Source organism: Ciconia boyciana, chromosome 8 (genome assembly GCF_034638445.1).
Source record: "Ciconia boyciana chromosome 8, ASM3463844v1, whole genome shotgun sequence".
NCBI lineage: Eukaryota > Metazoa > Chordata > Aves > Ciconiiformes > Ciconiidae > Ciconia > Ciconia boyciana.
The window spans coordinates 53,486,674-53,510,090 of NC_132941.1; the positions used below are offsets into that span (position 1 = coordinate 53,486,674).

Below are 23,417 nucleotides of genomic sequence, written 5' to 3' on the forward strand. Positions count from 1 at the left end.
GACTCTACCAGAGGCTCAGATTTGGCAGGTAACAAATGCCTGTTTTGTATAGGGAAAGAAATTTAAAAGTGGGATCAGAAGGCTGATTTTGTAAAGATGATATCTTGGTGTTTTCTGCTTAATCCTTATGCATAATTTTAAACCAAGCTTGGTAAATTTACCGTTTGAACTTGCTATTTAGGACATGAGAAGGAAGGGTATTTGGCTTTATTATTTATTTTACTGGCTATTGGCATGCTTTACGATCTAAATGCATTAAAGCTGGTAAGGTTTTTCCAGCCATTAGTTATATCCACTTGTAAACTATCCTATCCATTTTTTTGTAATGCAGACAGTAGTGTTTTAACTTCAAATCAGAAAAAAGCACTATTTAGCAGCTCTGTTAAGAGATTTTTTTAATATCAGATTTGAGGCTCAGGTATTTCAACTGAACAAATTACATAAGGGGTCATAACATTGGGAAGTCCATAATCCACTTAGACAATGGCAAGTTCTTGTCATAGTGGTGGCAGTGTTGCCTTTTCAGCTCAAGAGGCATTATTTTGTGTTTCCTGTAGAACTTGGTCAAGGCTACCACTGCCACTCAGAAGCAGATAAATTTGGTGAAGCTCCATGAACAGTCAAAGAAGAACTTGGAAGAAGAAATCCAAAATTATAAGAATGAAGCTCAGAAACAAAGGAAGATTATTTACCAGTTGGAGAAGGAGAGAGATTGTTTCATCAATGAAACCAGTGAGCTCAAACAGAAGGTAGGAACAGCTTTTTGTGCAAGTGGTTCTTTCCTGCGTTACTCTCAAAACTGTAAAGATAATATACTCATTTCCTAACATGCCAGTGGGAGGAAGCTTAGATCAGTGGTCTTCACACAGTTTACAAAGATTTCTTCTTGTCAGTGCATATTGCCCACTACTGTTTCAGGTCTCTCTGGGGGAACCTCATCAATGAGTGTGTAGTCTATGAGAGACTTGGAGTACAGCCATGTATTTCTCTTATTCAGCGACCATTTGGGAAATGAAACTAGGGCTGGGGTTCAAACCAAGGCCTCTGACTTCTTATACCTTGAGTCCCACAACAGAAACTCTCAGATGCAGCTGGAAATTACTCTTTGATTGTTCTGTCTTATTTGCAAAGGACCTTATCTTGCATACTACTGGTGTCCTCAAATTGAGGCCAGTGAGAGTTGACAGTGCTCAACACCTTTGTTAGAGACTTAGCATTTTGAAGGATTACTCCCAGTATGTGAAAACATCTGGACATGTTCAAGCTAGTCTGCAAAACAGAAGTTTTCCAGGAACAGCTGCAGAGAAACACTGCATAAAATTTGTGTTGCCTGCTGCCCATTATTATGTACAACTGTATTCCTGATGGTATACTCAGGAACATGGTTGTAACATGTTCCATTAATTGCTGAAGATCACATTGAAGGGCCTTCCAAGAAGCTCATTGATTTAATGGGATTAGCTTTCAAGCCGTTTCAACCCGCAATTTATTTGCTATCTTTTCACTTTAAAATTATCCTTTCCAACTTCATGTGACCAGGGGCTTTTAAATAATTTTTTCAATGGTATATGCTCCCTTGTCTGGAATACGTTTTGTCATTTCCTTGGAACAATATTCCACGAAAGTGAGATTTGTCTTTGTTGCAAAGTCATATTTTGCATCTTTCTCTCGTAGTGCGTTTCTAACAGTATAGATATGAGTTAAGAATGTTGTAAATTAGGGCCAGCGAGTAATTCATAACACTCAGAACTACAAGGCTCTTGCTTTCAATTCTGATTAGGGTTGCTCACAATATTTTGAGGGTGAAAATGACAAATGTTTTCTTGTTTACTTTTTCTTTTTTTCCCTGCCACTTTGGGTACAAATTTTCTGTCACTTCTTATAAGGCAGAGCCTCAGTAAATGGGTTATGATACTTGAGCTGTTTGTATAACGATGCCTGCGTTGTGATTGCAAGTTTCCAAAAGACTTACATGCTTCTGTGGTTCACTAAAGGGGCAATTCCTGACTTAGCTTGCAGGTGAAGAGCAGCAGGAGCAGTTCAGAGCACAGGAGTATGTGAGACAATAGTCTTGTCCCTGCAGAGGTTCCCTACATGAGATTACTCATTGTTTGGAAGGATAAGACAGGGCAAAACACAGGGTAGAAGGAGAAGATAGGATCAGGATTATTATATCCACTAGGTAATACTTAGGTTCACTGTTTGACCTATGCAGATGGGTAACTTGAGAAACTGTGGCAAAACTACATGAGCCACTTTACAGCTGGCGGGGAATGAGCTACTGATGGGCAGTAATCATATGGCCAGTCAATGCTCTTCTGTCACCTTTTACCATCAAGCTGGCTCTGAAGGAGCTCGCTGCACACCTGAATTGTGTAAGAGCTGGTAAAGAGCCAAACCCATCTAAGTCCAAAGACTTCTTGGAACTCCTGCAAGGCAGACAGAGCCATGCTGACTCTGAAAGCTGTCTGGTTATTTACAGCAGGACAGAATCTATAGAGCTGCAGAATTCCTCTTTCAAAATCATCATTTACTACTGAGTAACTGATGAACAGAGTCAGCAAAGTTATATCCACAACAGTAAAAGATTTTAGTGGGGAGAATTCATGCTAGACTTGCTCTTCTAATTATTGGCCTGGCTGACTGCTCATTTGTACCATTTTTAAGGCAGTGTCACTTGTTGAATAGTCTTACTTCTAGATTAGCCAGCACAAATGAGAAAAAAAATCTGGCTCTTTGCTCTTTGTTGTGTAGCCTGTATTACTGAGCTACAAATGTTAGTAGAATATTTCTTTTTTGAATTGAAATTCTTAGATTATGAAATCTTAGTTTCCCTGTGGAAGGTTTAGGCTGCTGAATAGGAAGCAGTGAAGTATACCCTTCAGTCTTACTTGAAGTGTTCCCTGACTGTGAGTTATGAGAGGTCACAAAAACAGTCTCTAATACGTTATTTTTTTCCAAAAAAGCCATTTACCATGTTGAATTTACAGTTTGACAACATATCCAGGAAAATTAAAAACATATTTCCTCTTTTAAATTCTCATAATCTTTTGGAAAACCTAATGCTCAACAGGCATATCATTAAGAAAATGGCAGCACTTCTCCGAGTGGTTAAATAAAAGTAAGCAAATAAGGACAGCACCATTACTGAGATCTTGAGTAGCTTCACTGAACTAAACAGGTAACCAACAGTAGATGATAGTTAAGTGTACAGATAAAAAACTGAGGGTACAGAAGAAAACTATGAATATCTAATACTTTCTGCTTAGCTTTGGCCCCTCATTGCCAAATCTGAGAGGTGTAGTGTGCTATCAACTCAATGAGATTTGAGGATGCTCGGCCTCCCACAGGGCTCTGTTGGGAAACATTGCATGTATCTTTTCTGTATTTATAAGGGAGAATTATTTGCATTTAATCATTCCTGAAAAAGCAGAGTCAGCATCCAGCCTGTGAGCACAACTCAGAAAACTTAGTCCACCAGCTTATTGCACTTACATTGTATCAAAACCAAGTAAAAGACTTACAAATGCAGTGACCTATTTTCAAATCTTGCTCCAGCCTATGATCACCATAGTGCAGATAGAAAACATGCCTTATTGATTTCTTCTCCTGCTATTACTATTGGCAGGTTGTTTTAACAGAAGAAGAAAAGGCAGGAGTAGGTTATAAACTGAGACTGTCTTTTTGTATTGCACTGTAAGCAGTTCCTGGGATCCTCTGCAGTCAGCTACAAATGTGCTGGAATTGTATTCCTGCTGCTGTAATAAAATTTTCTAAATTTAGCTATCCCCTGTCTTCAAAGTTGGTTGGAGGTACCTGGTAGAATGATCAATTAATTAAGCTCCTGCCCCATAGTTAGACCTCGCAAGGCTTTACTGCTAAGCAAGGGACAACTTTGTCGACCGCAAACTTGGCAGTTATTGACTATTTGATGTAAACATTTTTTTTTTTATTCTTCTGCTTTGACATACGAACATAAATCTTAGCTCAAACTGCTACCTTCAAAAACAGAGTCAGGAGAGCTGGGTATGAAATGCAGTTGTAAATGGACTTGTCTCCTGGATTTTGTCCGTGTGGTTCCTCAGCTTTTTCTTTAATGCTTGATCTTTTTCCCAGCTTTAAGGGTGGCATTGTTTTCTCCCCTGGGCAGTGAACCTGAAAAATTATGTTCTTGATGTGTGTACTCCTTAGTTTTCTTTTTATTTCTTTTAATCTTCTTTCTTTGTAATGCTGGATTCTGTTTGAGTACTGCTTGTTTGTGCTCCTCGGTTTTCAACTTTGTACAGCAGGAGGAAGTTTCTTACATTTTAAAGAAATAATTAGGAAGCCCATCATAATGATTAGCAACTATTTGTATTTTTGCTCCTTTAACACAGTAATTCTTATGTATTGTTATGGTGGTAACTGTTTAATAAAGGTGTCTATAAAACTTTGTATTTTTGTTTATTGATACTGCATGTGATCATCATCTTTCTACAGTCTACAATACTCCATTCTCTTTAGGTAATCTTCACATCAGTATTTCTAATCCTTCATAGAAGCATCTAATGGTGATTACCTGCTTATTTAGATCAAGTGTAAGTTACATTAACTGACTTTCTTATTATTGTAATTATATATCAACAGTTTGTGATCATCAACACTTTGTGATCATGTATTCATTTAAAAAAAGTTGGGTTGTTAGAATATAGGAGTACATGCAGAGCTTCTTGGAAAAACAGATGTGTGTTTATTCATCTTATCATACAGCTGACATCCAAAACAACATACAAAGTCTAGCTTTGCTCTATAAATAACCTAAGGCTATTCTTGATGAAAGCTTTTTATGCTGATTTTATTGAACGCGCTCAGTGGCAGTATTTTCAGTAGCTTGTTTTTAAATTAAATATGTGCACATCTACAAGTTTTAGTCTTGAACAAAACCTAGGTATCAGATTAAAATAAAATGTTGTCCCACATAAGCAATCCAGAAGGTTAAACTTGTACTTGGACTGAAGTGATTTTTAGCTGTAGCTAAAACTTATCATAGGGATTTGAACTTGTCATCCTAGAATAAAATCACAAACTCTGCCCCATCCTTATAATCTTGTGATGATGGTTTAATCATGTTCACTTCCTTCTTTCCACTCCAGGTCCTCCAGCACCTGAAAGATCTTGAAATACGGGAAATGCAGATCTGTGACTATGAGAAGAAAATAGAAGAGTCTGCGATTAAACTAAAACAGCAACAAAACCGCTGTGAAGCTGTGAGAACAGAGAGGAACCTGTACAGTAAAAATCTGATTGAAGCTGAGGTAGAATGATACTGTTTTTCCTTGTGTTTCTCTCTCTGCTCTTGTTGGTTTTTTTTCCTGATCTAATTTTAATTTGTTAAAAGGAAAGCTCACTGGATAAATGGCAGAAGTGGTTTCTTCATTCCTGTGTGTTTTGAGGAAACGAATGTTTTAGGTCCCTGACATTTTATCTGGACAGTTTGTATTTGGACTGGAAATAGGAGTCCACAGTCATCACGTAGCAATATCCCTGCTTCAACCCATGCATAAAATCATGGTACACTGGAGCTATGGAATCATAAAACCCTATCAGAGAAGAAACTTTTTCCTTTCCATCCTGGCTCTACTCTGTTTTATCCCTTTAGGAGTTGCCTGCATGTATGGGAAATAGGGTATAAGGGGAACAAGATTGCCTCCTGAGCCCTGAATGTGTGTGCACATTACTGTGAATCATGATTTAGAAAGCAGAGGGAACGCTTTCCCAGCTGAAGTGGAATTTTCTGACAGAAGTTAATGCTTCCACCTTGCTTGTTCCTTTCAGGGAGTGTCATTTTCCTCAGATAATTTTCTCCATTCATATCTCTTCCTTGGGGATCTCACTAACAATACTAGAAGAAGAGAACAGATCACTTAAGGATACATTCTGTTACTCTGATGTAAAGATCTAAAATACTACACAAATCCTATTGCAATTGGCAGAGATTGGGACCTTGGATAGCTGTGATTTACAGCTTTGGGTTATTTCAGAATAAGGATTTATAACATATATAGTAGATTACAAATTTATACTCTGGTTTGAATAGGTAGGTGTTTTGCTTGAGAAGCAGATGGGAATGAACTGTCCAAGTTCCTATCCAACTGTGTGCTGAATTTGATTAGGAATGAACCATTTTGCCATTTATGTGGGATGCTTTACTTGACCTTTGTCTGCCTCTCATCAGTGGACGTGGTGTTGGGATTCTCACTGCTCCCAAACAATCTCTAAGGAGAAATAAGGGTGAAAAATTGCAACACTGATGATTTTTTTTTTTTAATATACAACATAAATTTGCTTACTTATAAAGAACTGGCATCTATGTGCTGAGTTACAAAATGAAGCAATGAACCCATCAGCCTTTTCAGGTTTTGAATGTTATATGGTGGTATACACAATGCTGTTCATGGTTCCAGTTGTTAGAGGCTGGTGTTTAGACTTTAATAGCTTACTTGGCTTACCATAAAACTTTTATAGCAAGTCCTGTGTGAGAAGATAGCTGACCCCAAAAGATCTTTAGGCCAAGGCAATATTATGTGTAGCAGTGAAAAAGTAGCCATTCATAGTTCAGTAACAGGTCAGCCAGTCATGAAAGAAAAAAAAAGAATAAAAGAGGGTTGTGTTAAAAATTATGATAAATTCTTTTTCCTTTTGGGAAGTAAAACAAATTTGCACAACCTTGTTTAGATAAAGCTAGATGTAAGTATTTTTGGATTGCTTAATGGGGAAAGTTCCCCTGTCACCCACCTTGCTAGTGGCCTCCAGAGTACCGTAATGTTCAGTTCAGTAAAATCTCTTGGAAAAGACATGCTGGCAGGCTGTTAATATGAGATAAATACCTGATGCTTTCATCCTTGGGGTTTCTTTTGGTGTTAGGAGCTCACTTGTTTAAGCAATTAGGAGACCTGTTTGCAAAAATTGTCTGTTCTTACTGTTCTGCATTAAATACAGAATTAGGAATGTATTTGGGTATATCTCTGGGCACCATATTTTAAATCTCTCTCATTTTTTACAATATTGAAGAGATTTATTGGCTATTTAGCAAAGGCAGCTTTTAATACGACTTTTGCATTCACAGGAGTGCCTGAACATGCAAACAGGCGGGCCTAATGGCATATTGCTACATTTATTTGTGGTTCATTCAATTTGCCAAATAAGTGTGGAATCCACGGATTTTGTTTTTGAGGGCTGTCAGACTACTAATCGGTACTTTCTCAGTACTGTTTGTGAAGACTGCCATGACTCAAGATCTTGCTTAACTATATTAAGCATTTCATGCAAGAAAACATCACTCATTTGTCAAGTAAATCCACACCTATGGTGGACAGTGCTGAAAGAGCTCTAAGCTACCCTGGTTTTGTACTGAAACAGAATGTATTCAGTGAAAGGTTCTGATGTCTTCTCTGTGAGGTGGCAGCCTCTGGCAGAGGAGTAATAGCTTCTAAACCTTGTTTCATTAGGTTCAGAAGAGCATGTCTGTCTAAGCATTGCATTTATTAGCTTCCAATTCATGTCACAACATGTGTGGTCACTGCAATGAGTTGAAACAGTTTCTTAATTTTGTATGGGTAGGCACCTCTACTGTGAGTAGAAGTATTCCTAGTGACCTGATCTCTCTGCAGTGCTACCAGGCTTTTTGCTCTGTGTTTTGAGCTTAAAATATATGCTAAATATTCTCATACCAGGAACTTCTCAATCTCTGAGCACACTCTTTTCCCCCTTCCTATCTGCAGGCTAGCACATAGGCAAAATGGAGATAAGGATTTCCTATACTCCCTTGTAGGCATATAGGTATCTTACTTATGGGTATGTTCATTTGCATAAAACCAGCTTCTCTCCAAACATTTGTGCCCAACTGCATACAACTTTATTGAAAAACACATTACTAGAAGCATCAAAACAGATGGATAGGATCAGAATCTTATTAATTTGGATTGACTGCTAGTTCTTATCGTGTGTCCAGCACTTTAGATTAAATGGCTTGTTATACTCATAATGGATGGTAATTATTTTTGTCAATATATGTTTTAAAGGCTTTTTACTGCAATGTCACGCTGGCATAAACAAAAAATTGTCATTTAATGAAACTGTTTTGTTCTGTTGGATTAAAAAGTAATGTCTTGTGGTACGTACAACAGATCTCCTCTCAAGCACTGTGGCTACATTTTCCAACATCAAAATAGCCTGAACCCCCAGTCACAAACTTGCTCTTTTTGACCCTGTCTGTGATCACACTTCCTGTCCTATTAGGATGAGATAGCAGAAATGAAGAAGAAACTGAAAACTGTGACACATCAGGTGGATCAGCTGAAAGAGGAGATCACAGATAAAGAAGCAGCCCTTGTGAAAGCACATCTAGAACATCAGCGAACAGAGAAGGAGAAGGAATCATTGAAAGTAAGAGCCTATATACATACACCTTCTTACAAAGGATGGTTTCCATGATTTCACAGACTGCATTATGTTCCTGGTCTGTGGAAGTTGTTTTGCTGTATTTTAATAAACTATTCTGTAATTGAAGCACAAGAACTCAGTACTGTTTAGAGGTATTAGTTACACAAATCTTCGGTGTATCTGACAAATTTAATCTCTGCCTATATTTGTAATCAGAAAGGATTGTCTGTTGGAAGCTTTCAATCTCTTGGTGACTGAACATTTTTACTAAAAAGTTCCATTTTGCTTGCAGAAATGTGGATTTTGGGGATAGCCTGATTCTAGCAAACTTTTTAGTATAGACCCTTATAATTCAAGTTTTTATTTTTAAAAACTTTTTTCTCTCTCCTATTTTTAAGTGCAAATCCCATTATATTACACTTCAATCTTGTATTTCTGTGTGACTAGCAAGCATTAGTCTTCTGGGAGTTAGGCAGTACCTTTTAGTAGGTTCCTCTGCACAGAAAGTTATTTTAATATTGTGGTATAAAGCAGCAAGAATCTGTTTTAAATCAAAGGAAATCTGAGCTTGAAGCTCTGGTTCTTCTTCTCAGCACTGGCTGCAGCCCATCCTTAGATAAACTATTACATTTGTGGTGATATCTCAAACCAATTTGCTGCACTCTCAAAAGATTTAAGGAGTTAGTGTCCACAGCAGCTTATTTTTTCTGTTTACTAAGCACAAGAAAAAACCCCAAACCAAGAAACAAACACCACCCCCCAAAACCAAAAGTCCCCTGCCACTTTCCACGATGTTTTCTTTTGTCAGTTTATTGCTATGCTGCAATGACTCCTTGAGTTTTCAGCCCCTCTCAGCGTATTACAATTATGACAAGGTGTCAACAGAGCTTTGTAAAAAGGTGCTGAATTTGTGTTCTTGTACCTGATCTGTCTCAGAGTTGTCCTATCAGTGATGGAGAAGTCAAACAGTGTCTCATTTCCTGTGTGCAGCTTTCTGCCTTAACTAGTCCCCAATTCTGTCTCATCATCTCAGAACTGTCTGCCATCCATTTGACAAACATATGATTGCTACATGGTTTACCCACTCCATTATTCACTAGCAAGCATGTCCATACCCTGACATCACATTACTGACTAGCTTCAGGGCATTGTGGTCTTCTACCTCAGTGTCTCTACTGAATACTAAACCAGAAGAGAATTCAAAGAGGGAGCTGATTGACACAGGCACAAAAGAACCCAATTATTTGTGCAGCAATCTGGCTTCAATTTGTCCTGTTTGCACTGATGTGAAGGAAGCAAGCAAGCTGTTACTGGGAAATCAGTTTAAAGAATGCACTAAATCATGGAGGACTGGGATTCATAGGAATGAGATTATATATACATTGGATTTATGCTTGCCTCAGCTGGTGTAAAGGTCTTAAAAATGTGTAATCATGGTAAATGAAACAAAGCATTCCTGATCCAAGTGCCATTAAAGCCAGTACAATGCCATCTTTTGGTTTCAGTTGGCCTTCATACAGGCTTGCGGATTAGACTGGTTTGAAAGAGCATCCGAATGTTGAAAAATATATATCTGAAAGCTGTAAAAACTATGGCCCTCCAGGTTTGAGCTGCTGTCAAGTGCTTTTGTATATTTTTGTAGATGTTCATGCCTGTCTTTTTTTTTTTTTTTAGCATTTTCTAGAAATCTGGATGTAAAACCTCTGACTTGTTATTTCAGCATTCTGTGTCCAGCCCCAGTTATACCTTTTATAAAATTCATATTTTCCTCCCACCTCTAGAACAAATAAAAAAACCTGTTCACTTACGCTAATATTTTAGAATCTAAACAAGATTTTGGTTTGAATTTGGTTTGAGATATTGGCATAGGTTCCATATAAATTCTTCTTTCTTGCTGACTGTTCTTCAGTTCTTACAAACTCTCTGAACCAACTTCAAATGAGCTGTGCTGATTTACAGCAGTTTCAGACCTGACCATTTTTCTGCTTGCACAGTGACTGTTTATTAATTTCCTTTTTTCTTACCTAATGTACACAGATACTCATACTGTAGTTTTTAGCATATTTAATCTCATTGAAAGTCCTGTGAGCTTGTGGGTCTTCTGTGTGGCTTAAAGTATTTATATTCTTTACTGTACAAGGCAGTTCAGATTTATTTTAACTTAGTGCATTCCAGTGAGGAGATTTGTTCATATGAATGTTTGCTGCCACCATCTAATACCACTTCTTGTTTACAACTCATATGTTTTCTGACATAAGGAGAACATAGAATTTTGATATATTAAAAAAATATTATCCAGCAATGCCAAACGCATGAGCAGTTTTACATTTGTAGACAGCTTTTGCACAGTGTTGATTGCATTTCAATATGAAGTAGCTTGCATTTTTATTCAGCTGATGGATTCTGATGAACATCCAACACTGAGTAAGAGACGTATGAGTGTTGCACATATGGGAAAATGAGAACTTTAATAAAGAAAATAAGAATGGAACAAGCTATTTTATTATGACGATGGAACTCTTTCTGTCTTAAATCAATGTTTTTGTAGGTGCAGCCTTCATCACAGCCTCATTCTTTCAGCATTGGATGATGCTCTTTCTGAAAAGGCAGCTTGAACATCATCCTTTATGAGGGTCAGAGTTGTGGCAAAGTCTTTGAGTCAAGGCTTGAAAGTTTTTGTATCTGTGAAAATGGACTCTAGTAGGCTAGTTCCATCTTGGCTCTAATTGCCTAGCAATGATAGAAATTTCTAATAATCCAGGAAGACTTTATTAGTTTTTATTAGTTTTTATCTACATGCATGCCTTGAATTATAGAGTTCATGACAATAGGGTAGAATTATTGGGCAGATTCCAGTGTTAGTTTATGTCAGTGGTGTGCAATCACTGTAACAATGCATTACTTCTCCTGCGCTTAGGGACAGCCTCTCTTTTCCCAGTCTTCCTCATCTACACATCCACTAAAAACGTGCTAAAGCTCTTTAATTTTGCTCTTCCATGCCTCGTTGCCATCTTTTCCATGAATTCTGGCTGTCCTGAATTGATGCTAATTTGTGTTACATAGCATAGATTGTTGCCCTTTCCAGCAAGGTGAGCTATCCTTTCTCACATCCCAGCCTGGCTTTGAATTTATGTCTGCTAGATTTTCATAACATAAAAGCGCCATTGAAAAGCTTTCCAAATATGACCTATTTAATTTTTTTTAAAATTTTTATTAAATGAGGTGCCTCTGAATTACAATTTGAACCAATGTCATAGATAAAAATCGATCCAAATTTCTGTTGTGTATAACACAACAATATTAAAATACTCTTTACAACATTTGTTTATGGGTCTTCATGCTTGCTTGCCTTAGTGATTTGTTCTCTAAAACTAAAAAAATATGTACCTCTCAGGAAACTAAAAGAATGTATGAGATTTTATTAAAATCCTAACTCTTAATCCCAGGTTTATGTAATGGGAAGTTGTTACTAGGACAGTTTACCTATATTTGTTGACTCCGTCAGGCTGAACTGCTTAAGATGAAACAACAGGCTCTGGAAACCAAACACTTTATAGAAAATCAGGAGGCAGAAGAGAGAAAACTCCTAAAAATCATTGCTGAAGCTGATGCTGAGAGGCTGAAGCAGAAGAAGGAATTTGCCCAGGTAGGAATTTCTAATTTAGCTTTTCCAACACACTGCATTGTGTTCCCTCATTTGTCCAGTGTATTTTTAAGATCAAGATCCTCAGCTACTGTAAATGTGGTACTACTAAAGCTTTATAGTGCTGTTGAAACAAAAATGTTAAGGTACTGAAGTGAACGGAATACATAGTTTATACTATTCAGGTGACTGAACACTTATAGGGGAAACTAGTAGGCCCTTGCCGTATTTCTTTCACTAATAACCTGTCTAACTAATAAGAGGTTTCAGTGAAACCTCTTAATGCGTATGATTTTGACTGATGCAAATATAGTCATGATACTTTGGGATTGTACTGAGAAACTGTAACTGAGATTATTGCTTTGCCCTGCGTCCTTAGGTTATGAATGAGAGAGATATCCTAGGGTCCCAGCTTGTTCGGCGCAATGATGAGGTGGCTCTGCTCTATGAAAAGATAAAAATCCAGCAGTCCATCTTAAACAAGGGTGAAACCCAATACCGACAGAGAATGGAAGACATCCGACTTCTTAAGCTGGAGATCAAAAAACTTCGACGTGAGAAGGGAATACTTGGCAAGAGTGTGGCTAATGCGGAGGAGCTCAGGTAGAAAAACTGATTGAATATATTTCCATAGTGACTGCATCCATGATTCTGTGTTTGAGACAGAAAATATTTTATGCATGGTAAAGATTTGTATCAACAAACATTATACCTTGGAGAACGGGATTGTTTGGTTTGACCTCAAACAAAGACTGGATTAAATTCACAAAACAACTTATCAACAATTAAGAAAATTAAAATATAAGAAGGAGGAGAGGAGGAAAAAAGACATCTTGGCCAAAGTTGAAATAGTTTCCATATTTCCCCTTGTACTGTGAGTTACTGCCTACAGAATAAACTTGACAGACAGCAGCAGAAAAGGTGTTCATAGTTCAGTGAGCTACTTAGTGGTACCCAAGGCCCAAATTAGTGGAACTGCTTTTTATTAGGCAATCCACAGAGGATGGGGAACATTTGACATATTTATAACAAACCCTTGCACATTTTCAGAGCTCTCTCCTTCCAGATTTATATGTAGACTTGATCTCTGAGAAAGATTTAGTTAAATTGTCATTGAAGGTTGTGTTTCTTTAAAACAGAAGTTTAATAGCCCCAGCCTGATTTATCTGGTCCTTCTCTGGCTTAATGCTTCCTTTCTTTTTTTTTTTAACCCTCCAGTATCTGAGGTGTATTCTTTGCTGATGGGAAACTATTGTCATTTTCTATAGAATCAGTCTTGGTTTGTAAGGACAGGCTGCTATGTTTTTAGCAGATAACCATCATACTAATTCTATGCAGCTACCACAGTTTTCGGTGAGATCTTTCGCTTAACTGTATCGGTATAATTCCATGGCTTTCACTGGAGCAAATTAACTTAAATCTGTGGTCAGTCCCGTTGACTCCAGTGGAATTATGCCAGTTTGATTTGGTGTAACAGAAAAGAGAACTGGGCACAAAACATTAGCAATTGCAGTTTTCATCGACTGACTGCAGACAGGAATAGGATTTGAACTTGCTGCCCAAATGCATTCAGCTGAAAGTCTGTTACTGTATTGAAACTCGGTGATGGTATTGAAGTATAGTATGATGCATGCCATGATGGGTGGATCAATTCTTGCTAACTGCAGCAGCAATCGCATACTTTAATGAAGTCCAAAACCATCATGAAAACTGCCTGTCGAAAGACTCCATTTATCACTTGTGCTGCTAATTAGCTTTCTTGATTTGCCAATTGGAGATGTGGGTTTTTTTCCTCTTCCATAACCTTGTCCAACCTCACAGTTAAAAAAAGGCCTTTTTATCTCTAGTGAGCTAAATGCAACTCTGAGTTTAGCAGAAAAAGATTCCGTGGGGGAATAGGCACATGGTGTTCCTGCACCCCCTTTCCCCTTGGAGAACTTACAGGATCCACTCACCGAAGTAATAAGAGTTGGACCATTGCAGCATGTGCCTTTTTTTCCTGCCCTTTGACCTCCCCATCCCCCCCATAGAGGCGCAGTTGTCGAAGCATCTTGGGAGTGCTCAATTAATTTTAAATTCAGCAACAAATCACCCCTGAAATTCCTTGAGGAGAGGTAGTGAGAGTAAAAGAAATCAAACTTGGGTTCTCTAAAGAACAGTGTCCATCATACTTAGGTCATAGAGCGTGTTTTATTTACTGGATTGTGTGAGCCATATAGATTTGAAACCTTTCAAACACAAGCTGTCAGATTCAATACAGGGGTAACTGGATATGACTCCGTAACTGATTTGTAGGTTACTCTAGATGAATTAACTGTCCTTCTGGCCTTAATGTACATGGGAAGACGTGGGCAGTGAGATCCAGTAGGCTGTGGAGTAGGTGCCCCAGGAACTGATGAAAAGTCCCTCTTTTGAGCCATTCTTACTAAAGTGAGTGAAGAGGTCTAACTGTGTTACCTTATGGTTCCACCGGTATAGTAGTATTGGTGTTGACTATTCATCACAAGAGTCACTTTGCCAGTGCTGTAGTGCACGGGAGAATGGTTTGTTAATGTTAACGTTTATTAGTGCCTTGGTCACATTGATGTGGTTTTGGTATGGTTTTTTCCTTTTTGTTTTATGCTGCTCTTAAGACAGGAGGTTCATCACATGTGGAAGGAACTATTAAGGGAGCAGACTCGGTGCAAAGTTTTGGAAGAAGAACTGGAGAATCCCTTGAATGTTCACAGATGGAGAAAATTAGAGGTGATATCTCAGCATTTCAAGTTCCCAAAGCCCATATTACCAAATCAGTGACACAGCACAAAGCCTATTTACTTTACTGTTATGCAAATTATGTGAAGGGGCAGGCAGACTGAAATTTCCATAGTACCAGTGGAATAGTTAACTGCTGAATGGTTTCCTTGCACAATGCAATCAGTGTTATTTTTGTGTCACTTTCTCAATGAAAAATTGCAGAGGGATTTGTAAAGAGCCAGTCAAATGCTAAAGGGAATAAGAATGCATAAGGTGAATTTAGAAGGAGGTGATTCCTTAATATGGATGATGAGAAAGAGGATGATACAGGAAAGATACAATCCTACCCTCGCCAATTAGAGAGATGTATATGGAAAGAAAGGCAGAATTAGAAAGGGTCATGGAACAGGTAGACTGGGGAATGGACATACATGAAGTCAGAAGGTAAATTAACATCTGTGAGAAAAGGAAGAGGCCTCCACGTAAACAGTGGTGGGCTCCCAAAGATAGCCATTCCAGGTGATGTGAGTTCAACTGTTAAGTAAACAGCAAATGTAAATTTTCACACTATTGGAACCTGCAAAATGAAGGGGAAAAATAAAATATCTGTCAAGTACAGACCAAATATATGAACATCAATTGGCATCACTGGATATTTTCGAAGTAAGTCAGAGCCAGCTGAGATTTCTCTGTTGCATGGATCTCTGATCTGATGCCAGCCTAGGTTGCTTAGCTGCTCTAATAATGAGTGGTAACATGCTAGTCCCTACAGAAGTAGAGCTGAACATTTTGGCTGTGCTTACTAGCATGATAGTTAATTTCTGATCTTTCCAGGCTGAGCTTAAAGCTGAAAGGAGTACTTAGCTTTTCTCATGGAAGGGAGATAAAATGCAGCATACTGAACTAGGCTAAAGACATCTAGGTACAATCTCCAGCAGCACCTTGTAACAAAGGAAAATCAGGCCAGTCAAAACATCCTGTGTTGGGAAAATGAATGTATGAATAAACTGATAATGGGAAATGACGTCTTTCCATTCTAGGTCACTGGTTTGTGTTTGGAACACAGAAAGGCCAGCAGATGGCAAGATCCATATGAAATAATCCTGATGGGGTTTTGGTTCAATTCCTAATGAACAAACACCCTCATATCACTACACTTGTCACAAATTGGCACCATGTTGGGGCAGTGCTATAAAAAAAGCAAGGACTGAGTGGGTCATGGTGACTGAACTACTTTTTAGCCTGGTTTCTCACGAAATGATGTTGTGTTGTGAGCACTGCATGCGTATCTGTGTTAGTCTCCCAGTTACACTTGAATTGATTAGTCAATTTAGATAAAATCAGACAAAGGATTAAGAGCCATGAGATACCAAGTTCCTTATAAGTTCAAGCAAATATGCATAGAGCGGGACTTTATTGGAGCCTTTACTGCAGTGTGAGTTTAATCCTTATGAGCCACCAGAGACACCACATGAGAAAGGAGAAACCACTTGGGAGAGAGGTGTTGTGAATCCCCGGATGGGGAAAAGCTTCAGTCAGAGTTTGCTCCTCATTAAAGGATCCAACAAGAAGACACAAAGTGGTGGGAAAGTAAGCTTTGCTGGCTGCTCCTCTCAGAATTATTTGTTTTCTCCTTAGAGCTTCCTCCAGATGCAATCTGTGACAAAAGAATGAAAAGGGAAGAAGGAGAGACATCTACTGGCTCCTGGTCTTAACTTCTCAACCTGTTTCAAAAGACTATATTGCAGTTACTCTTTCTTTTGTTCGAGAGACGAATCTTCCTCTCCTTAAAACTCAATTGACACTGAAGTTCTTAAAACAGTGGGAAGTACTTGCACTGCTCTTCATATGTCAGTGGGCAGTTTCAGTTTCTGCTAAAAATTATATACTAACCTCCTTTTCCTTCCCTGCCATGTGGTTCTAACAATCTTTGTTGGTCTGGGGGTTAAGCTCTGAAGGACTCCTATTTATATTAGTTGTTCTGAGGAGGATTGATGAGGGTAATAAAGTTAAACATGAACAGGCTCCAACTGATCTTCAGGAGGCAGAGATTCCAGTTTCAGGACTGCTTGTATAAATGCCATTTAAAAAAACCCCAACACTGCCCCCCGCCCCCCCCAATTTATATTTGTCACTTTTGGACACGGTTTTCATTTGCAAGCAAGAAACACTAACTTGTTGTAATGTATAATTTTTGAGACTGTTTTGCTCTTGCCTAGGCCAGTGACCCAAATACCTATGAGTTGATTCAGAAAATACAGAGACTACAGAAGCAGCTTATCAGCAAGACAGGTGAAGTGATAGAGAAAGAATTACTCCTTCAGGTACTGCAGCATCATTATTTTGTTGTATCTTATTACCATATTTGACTTACCCTGCATTCTCTGTCTGCTCAGATGTGCTTCCTGAATGTTATTTAGATGCATGACTTTGAATTTCTTTTGCATGCCCCTTGGATAGCTTTAGATGGCAGCACTGGCTCACTGAAAGAGAACAAATAGCATCTGATTACTTGATTTTTATATCCTGGTTACTGATAGCTGGACAACTCTGCAAAATAAAATTAAAGGTTTGGTTTAGTTTATTCATGTCATAGATTAGTCTTCAAGTCAGTGCTAGACTTCTGGAAAGGCTTTTTTGTCCTTTTAAACATGCCTGTTATGACCAGGACGTGAAGGAAAATCCTTGTTTGATTCCATTTGTGCTTAGCTTGGCTTTTGGCAGAAGGAATCCTACAGTTTTGTGTGATTTAGATATGTTGCTGTCTGGGCCATGTTTGACTTCAAGGTCTTTGTGCTGAACTTTGCCAAAAAGTAATTTTTGTGATAGCTTATCTTTTTAAAACTATATCAGATGTCCCTTAACCCTAGTGATACCAACAAGATTTATGTTGTAGAATCAAGGAGAGACTACATTCCTGTAGTGCAAACATTGCTATCAAATATAACAAAAAAGGACTCTCTTTGGGCTTCAACCATAGGTGTAAAACTGGGAAATTTGTCTCCTTCTCTCTGGTGACTGTAGGGATAGCTACAGCTTGCCAGCTCTAGGTGTGATTGTAACATCTTGGTCTTAAATACCCCAATAGTCTTGATACCTATGTTGGGTATCACTCAATGGAGAGTAGAATGTGACCTGAAGCTCCCTCTGTCTTGAGAAGCAGCTCAGCAGATGTTATCAAGGCAAGGTTTGTCTCTCTCTCTTTATTGTTTCCTAGGAAAAAATAGATCTGCAATTTCATTTGAAGGTAATGTATGGTGTATTATGCCTTTGCTTGGAAAAATGTAATCTTTGTTGCATAGCACTGAAGTGCTGTCAGTGAAATAGTTTGTTAGCTTACACAAAACGTAGCAAAAATAGCTTCAAATTTGCTGTGCTTTACCCATGCACAAACCCAATTCTGTTAGATTTTGACATAGTCTCTATTGCGTATCTTGCCTTATCCTTAATGTTCTCCCATTTAGCTGTTATCCTTATTTAGAAGAGAAGAACCGAGATACAGAGGTACTAAGTTGCCTGTCTGACAAAATCTTTGAAATAACAGGTATTTGAGCCTATGTTACTATACTAGCCATTGGCACAATCTTTCTGTCTACGCAGCAGTCCTTCTGTGGCAACTCTATGCTTTTTTAATTATTTTCCTAGATTTAAGTCAGAGTTTGGCTATATGAAATTTAATTATTATATCTAGAATTGATAATAGATCCTTTGCATCCTTAATTCAGGCACCAATTTCCTGCGCAACAATGCTGAAATGAAGGTCTCCTTCGGTGAGATTGATGTTATAGAAAAGGCCAAAAATACCACACTCCACATTCTGTTCAGGGCTTCACCGTCAACATTTCTGAGCTCTTCTCTGGTTTGCCACAGTGCTTTTGAGTCCTACACAATGACTGAAATAGGGCTCTTTCATAGCAGAGCGTGGGTAAAGAGAGGTAACCAGAGATGAAGGATGTGCCCCAGCTCATTTCCTCAAAGGGCTGTATGTCCTACTGGTCATTGGTGTAGGGCTCGCAAACTAAGTGTACTAGCTGAGCTGCTTCTGCTGAGTGTCTGGTAACCTTGTACGAGTCATTTTATTGTTCTTTGGACTGGTTTTCCTATATACATGTAACATGGTATGATGATGATATCTGTTTTGTGAAGTGCTCTGATACTCACTAAAGCAAAATGCTCGCTAATAACTTATGAAACTGATGCTATCATGTTCCAAACTCCTCTGGTGGAGGAGCGAGCCTGAGGAACACCTCCAGAAGAAGGAAATGAATAGAGAGCAGTAATGTTAACTTTCTGGAGGGAGCGGAGCTGTACGCACCAGGAGGGTTGCTTCACCAGGCCCCCTTCTGGGCAGTGTATCTTTATTCAGTAGAGAGTGTAGGGTTTGATCCTGACTGAAATTTACCATTATGAGAAACAGCAGCAATTTAGCTCCCATTTCTGGAATTTTTAATTTTTGTCACCTCAATATAATTCGTCTTGCTTAGTGAGTTTGCTGTCTGGTCAATATAACAGCCAGTGTATAAAGCACTGCTCCCCCACAAGGTCTGATCATTCCTTTTTCCTTTTTTTTTTCTTTTTTTCAATCCTGGTAAATGCCTTCATGCTTAAAGGCATTCAACATCTTTTTTTCATGGGTCTCTCCTGGAAGTCAGCTCAGCTCAGTTCAGTCAGTCTCTGCTCATTTGCAGGATCGGGGGAATCACTGATGACTTGGCCTGTGCCTAGTTGGCATAACATCCCCTGTATTCAGAGTCAGACTGCAGCAGCTGAGGGATACCAGCTTACTAGCTTTCCCCATGTTGTGTTTGCTTGCATAAGTCACACCTCCTCACTCCCAGTTGTCCTCATCCACATCTTGCCCTGTGACAAAGGCATAGCCATTGCCTGTATCTGCTTTAAAATGATCTTAATCTCTTGCTTGCCATACATAACCGTTTTTATGTGTGTGTGGCCATCATGCTAGCAAATAGGATATTTGTTGAAGGTGAAGCTTGCGAGTGTCTGTGTCTATGATTTCTGTGTGTGCCTATTATGTAACTTAAGTTCCCTCACATCAAAGTGTAGTAATAAAATGGAGTGAAAAAAACTATGTGGATTTAATGTTAAAAACACCTTTGGAATTTAGAAATAACCCACATCTGGAAATGGTTGAGCCCAGTGTCAGCAACCTGCAGTTTGATTTGTAGGGTATTCACCTTGCTGCATCCTCATGCAGAGCCATAATGTTTGTATGAGGAAAAAATAATTTCATTTGTATTGTATGCACTGTAGTTCTGTCTTCTGACTGTTACTTTTTTTTTTTTTTGGAAATGGTCTTTTAAATAAAAGATGGTTTATGCAGGGAAAAATGTTTCAGGATGAGCTGGATATATAAATGGAAATTTTTGTTAAGTAAGGATCACAGTATATAGATTCATGTAGAAAAGCATCTGCTTACTTTACCTGCTCCTGATGTGTATTTGATCATATCCTTTTCATTAGCTTTTTCACTATTTCTCACCTGTTAGTTCTTTAAAAATGATGCGGCTGGAAAAGCATGCTACAATCCATGCTATGTGATTAAAAGAATGATTTGCTATGTTTCAGTCAGAAAATTTTGATTGCTGACAGTACAGGAAGAACCCAGCTTGACTCTAAAATCCCATACAAAAATATCTTTCTTAACCTGTCAGCAGGGCACATTTTTTGCATTGGACGTTTACTGAGAGGTATTGCATATGCAACATGATGAATGTTGTTTTTTTAGAATGACTTTTCAGAGTTGAACAGTTTAATAAGGTGTAGAAAGATGTCCTATGTTATAGAAATTATTAAACTCTTTTCTTGTTTCTGATTTATCTGTGCCCTGTAGCCACAGCATCTTGGGTTATAACCTATCAGCTCTCATACACCAAATAATCGTGGACATCCTGAGACTTTGAAGAGTAGCTGCGAAGCAGGCGGTCATACTGTCTCCTTTAACTCAGGCATTCTCACAGTTGTGAGCTGCTGTGCTGATGAAAAATGCTGTCTTAAAAATCAGATCCAAACCCAAGGTCTTGAATACTTATGGTCAATAAAAATCCAAAGGGATTTTTGCCAGGCGTAGGAAATGTAACTTCAGGGTTAGCCAGCTTCCATGTTTGAGTCATTACCTTCCTTCTGAATCTGTGCAGTTGAAAGATACAGCATTTTTTTGTTCGTTTCTAAACCGTTGAATAATACTGCAGGGCTTTGTGGAGAAATATGTTGTGTGTTAACCAAGGGATTTCAATGATGGGTGAAGGTCTTTGTGAACACATGTGGTATGAGCAAAATATGTTGTATAGCCATAAGGTATAATTATTAATAAACAGAAATGCTCTGCTGAACAAATCCCGACTGTAAAAAAAAAACCAAACAACTTGCTCACTTTGTATGTGGGGGCAAATCCCTCACGTGACTGAAGCTCTACTGCTCTACTGCGTACTGAACAGTGATGTGGTAAACTTGCAATGTAATGTATTACCTTGTTAGGATTATGATTAGTGTGGTTTTAGGAACTTATCCCATTAAAAGTGAATTATGCACTGCTTTATTTGTTTCAAATTTAGTTCTTTCTCTTCAGAGTGAACTCCTCTAATTTGATTTTATGTCTGACTGAGCGGAATTTTATTCAGCTGCACGTCTTGGAATGGATAACGGTGGGAAGATTCACATTATATGTCAGTTACCTCCGTTGTCAGTCATCTCAGAAGATTGTTCATAAATGTAAGAGAGAGACGTGCAACCAAGATTATTTGTGGAGGGAGGCAAAGGCAAATGTATCTTATTTAAGCCTTGCATGTAGTAGTGAAAGTATTGTTCTTCTGTACATATATATTTTTAATCACTATTGTTTTGTCAACAATCAAAGACCAGGACTGGACAGTCAGAATGTGATGCTTCCAGGCTGTTAGCATCTTGAGCTCATAGTTTCAAAGAGTGCAAGGGCAAAAGGCATGATTAGCTCATATATCTGACTCAGGGATTACAGGCAGATAACACCCACATGTCCTTGTATTGAGCCAAGTTTTGAGCTAAGTTTCAATCCCCCCAAAGAACTGATGGTCCCACTGACAGAGAGTAGGAGGAGCAGAGGGGATACTGCTGTCTCCAGTATAAATCAGCAGAGTTTCATTTCAGGTATTGTGAGATACAGGGAGGAGAAAGTGAAAGGGACTTTCTCTGTGACCTTGGGCAGGTTATTTAGCTTTTGCATGCCTCACATCAAGTAAAAAGGGAATAAAATCATTTCCACTCTTACAGTGGTGTGTGAGTGAATATATTAGAGACATGACTCAATTCAGTAGTAACAATAGCTAGCTAAACACTCAAAATAGGCGGATGTTTTATTTCATTTGTGCTAACTTGGTAGTAGAGCTGTTCTATCCAATTTGAGGCTCTTGTTGCTATAGTGTCTGAACATATACATAACCATCCTTATTTCTCAGAGCTGGTACTATAGTTTCATAAAGAAATCTGCTTTAGAACAGTGTGTTACCATGTGGGTTTATGCAGGCTGGCTGCTACTGAAATCAAAGTTTTCTCCCAGCTCATGGAGGAGCTTTGGAATTTGCTTCCATGTATTTGTTATACAAAGATTTTCTGCCCATTTATTATCTAAAATACTGGGTTTTTTTTCAATCTTGTATCATTTTTTTCAGCCCCATTCATGAGAGCCTAGTCTTCTTGAAAATAATTTCTTTCCCTAGCTTGGCAGTTTCATGAAGCATGCTTCTGCTAGGTTCTTCATCGCTCTCACAGTGCTCGTGTAGCTTCCATTATACAGCACGTAATGCAGAAAAGTGTGCTCAAATGCCAAGTAACAGATTTTCTCATTGGACAGCCTGCTACGGAAAATAGGAGAAACACTCCTTTTACTTTCCTTTATTTTGGTATTCTTAAGGCCCAGTTCAGTTTTATTTTAAGTATTATCTGTACATCTTCAAAATGGCTGAGATTTACTTTACCCTCTCAGATTTGGCATTTATATATTTTAGGTGCCAAGTATAGATTCTACTTGGATTTGAGAGTATAACCTACTTACATGTTACATATAGGGTAGATAGTCCGAGTTGGGGATTTTTTTGGCAGAATTGTCTATTTTCATAAAAATAACTGCAATTCACTTCAGGAAACTAATGACTGTAGAATCCCTAAGAGTCTCTTTTGACCTGCCCATTATTGTTTCTCTGTCATCCTGCCTTTAGAGAGATTTTAGCAGAGGTAGTTTGGGAGAGTGCTTTGTGCGCACTGAAACTTACAGGTGAACTGCAAAATCTACTGCCAAAATACAATCCTTTCTTTACTGCTCCTTTATCATTTATATATAAAGTCAGCCTTTTGAAGGGATTTTTCCATCCAAAAATGAAAAGGGAAATTTTCTTTTTGGCTTTTTATACTTTACTAGGACTTGGCTCTTTTCTATCTCTATTTCCTGGAGGATTTGACTTTCTCTGGAAGCACTGGATTAATGCCCTATCTTGTGGCTGAACCTAGCGGTTCTCTCAGCCCTCAATTAAAGGGGTGAGTATATTGAGCTTTAGGCCTTTTCTATGCTTAGAAGTACCATTCCTACTGGCAAAAAAGTCACTTTTCTGATTTAGCTTATACCAGC

The 23,417-nt window shown here is 38.3% G+C and overlaps 1 protein-coding gene across 1 annotated transcript in view; it reads left to right on the plus strand.

Annotated features, from left to right (window-relative positions):
- Positions 1 to 23,417, plus strand: part of CFAP58 (cilia and flagella associated protein 58) — a 59,817-nt gene that overhangs the window by 18,611 nt on the left and 17,789 nt on the right. The window contains exons 9-15 of the mRNA XM_072870522.1: positions 558 to 749; positions 5,133 to 5,294; positions 8,278 to 8,424; positions 11,927 to 12,067; positions 12,444 to 12,667; positions 14,698 to 14,809; positions 17,020 to 17,124. Of these exons, the coding sequence (XP_072726623.1) occupies positions 558 to 749; positions 5,133 to 5,294; positions 8,278 to 8,424; positions 11,927 to 12,067; positions 12,444 to 12,667; positions 14,698 to 14,809; positions 17,020 to 17,124 (1,083 nt within the window). The remainder of the gene's footprint in view (positions 1 to 557; positions 750 to 5,132; positions 5,295 to 8,277; positions 8,425 to 11,926; positions 12,068 to 12,443; positions 12,668 to 14,697; positions 14,810 to 17,019; positions 17,125 to 23,417) is intronic.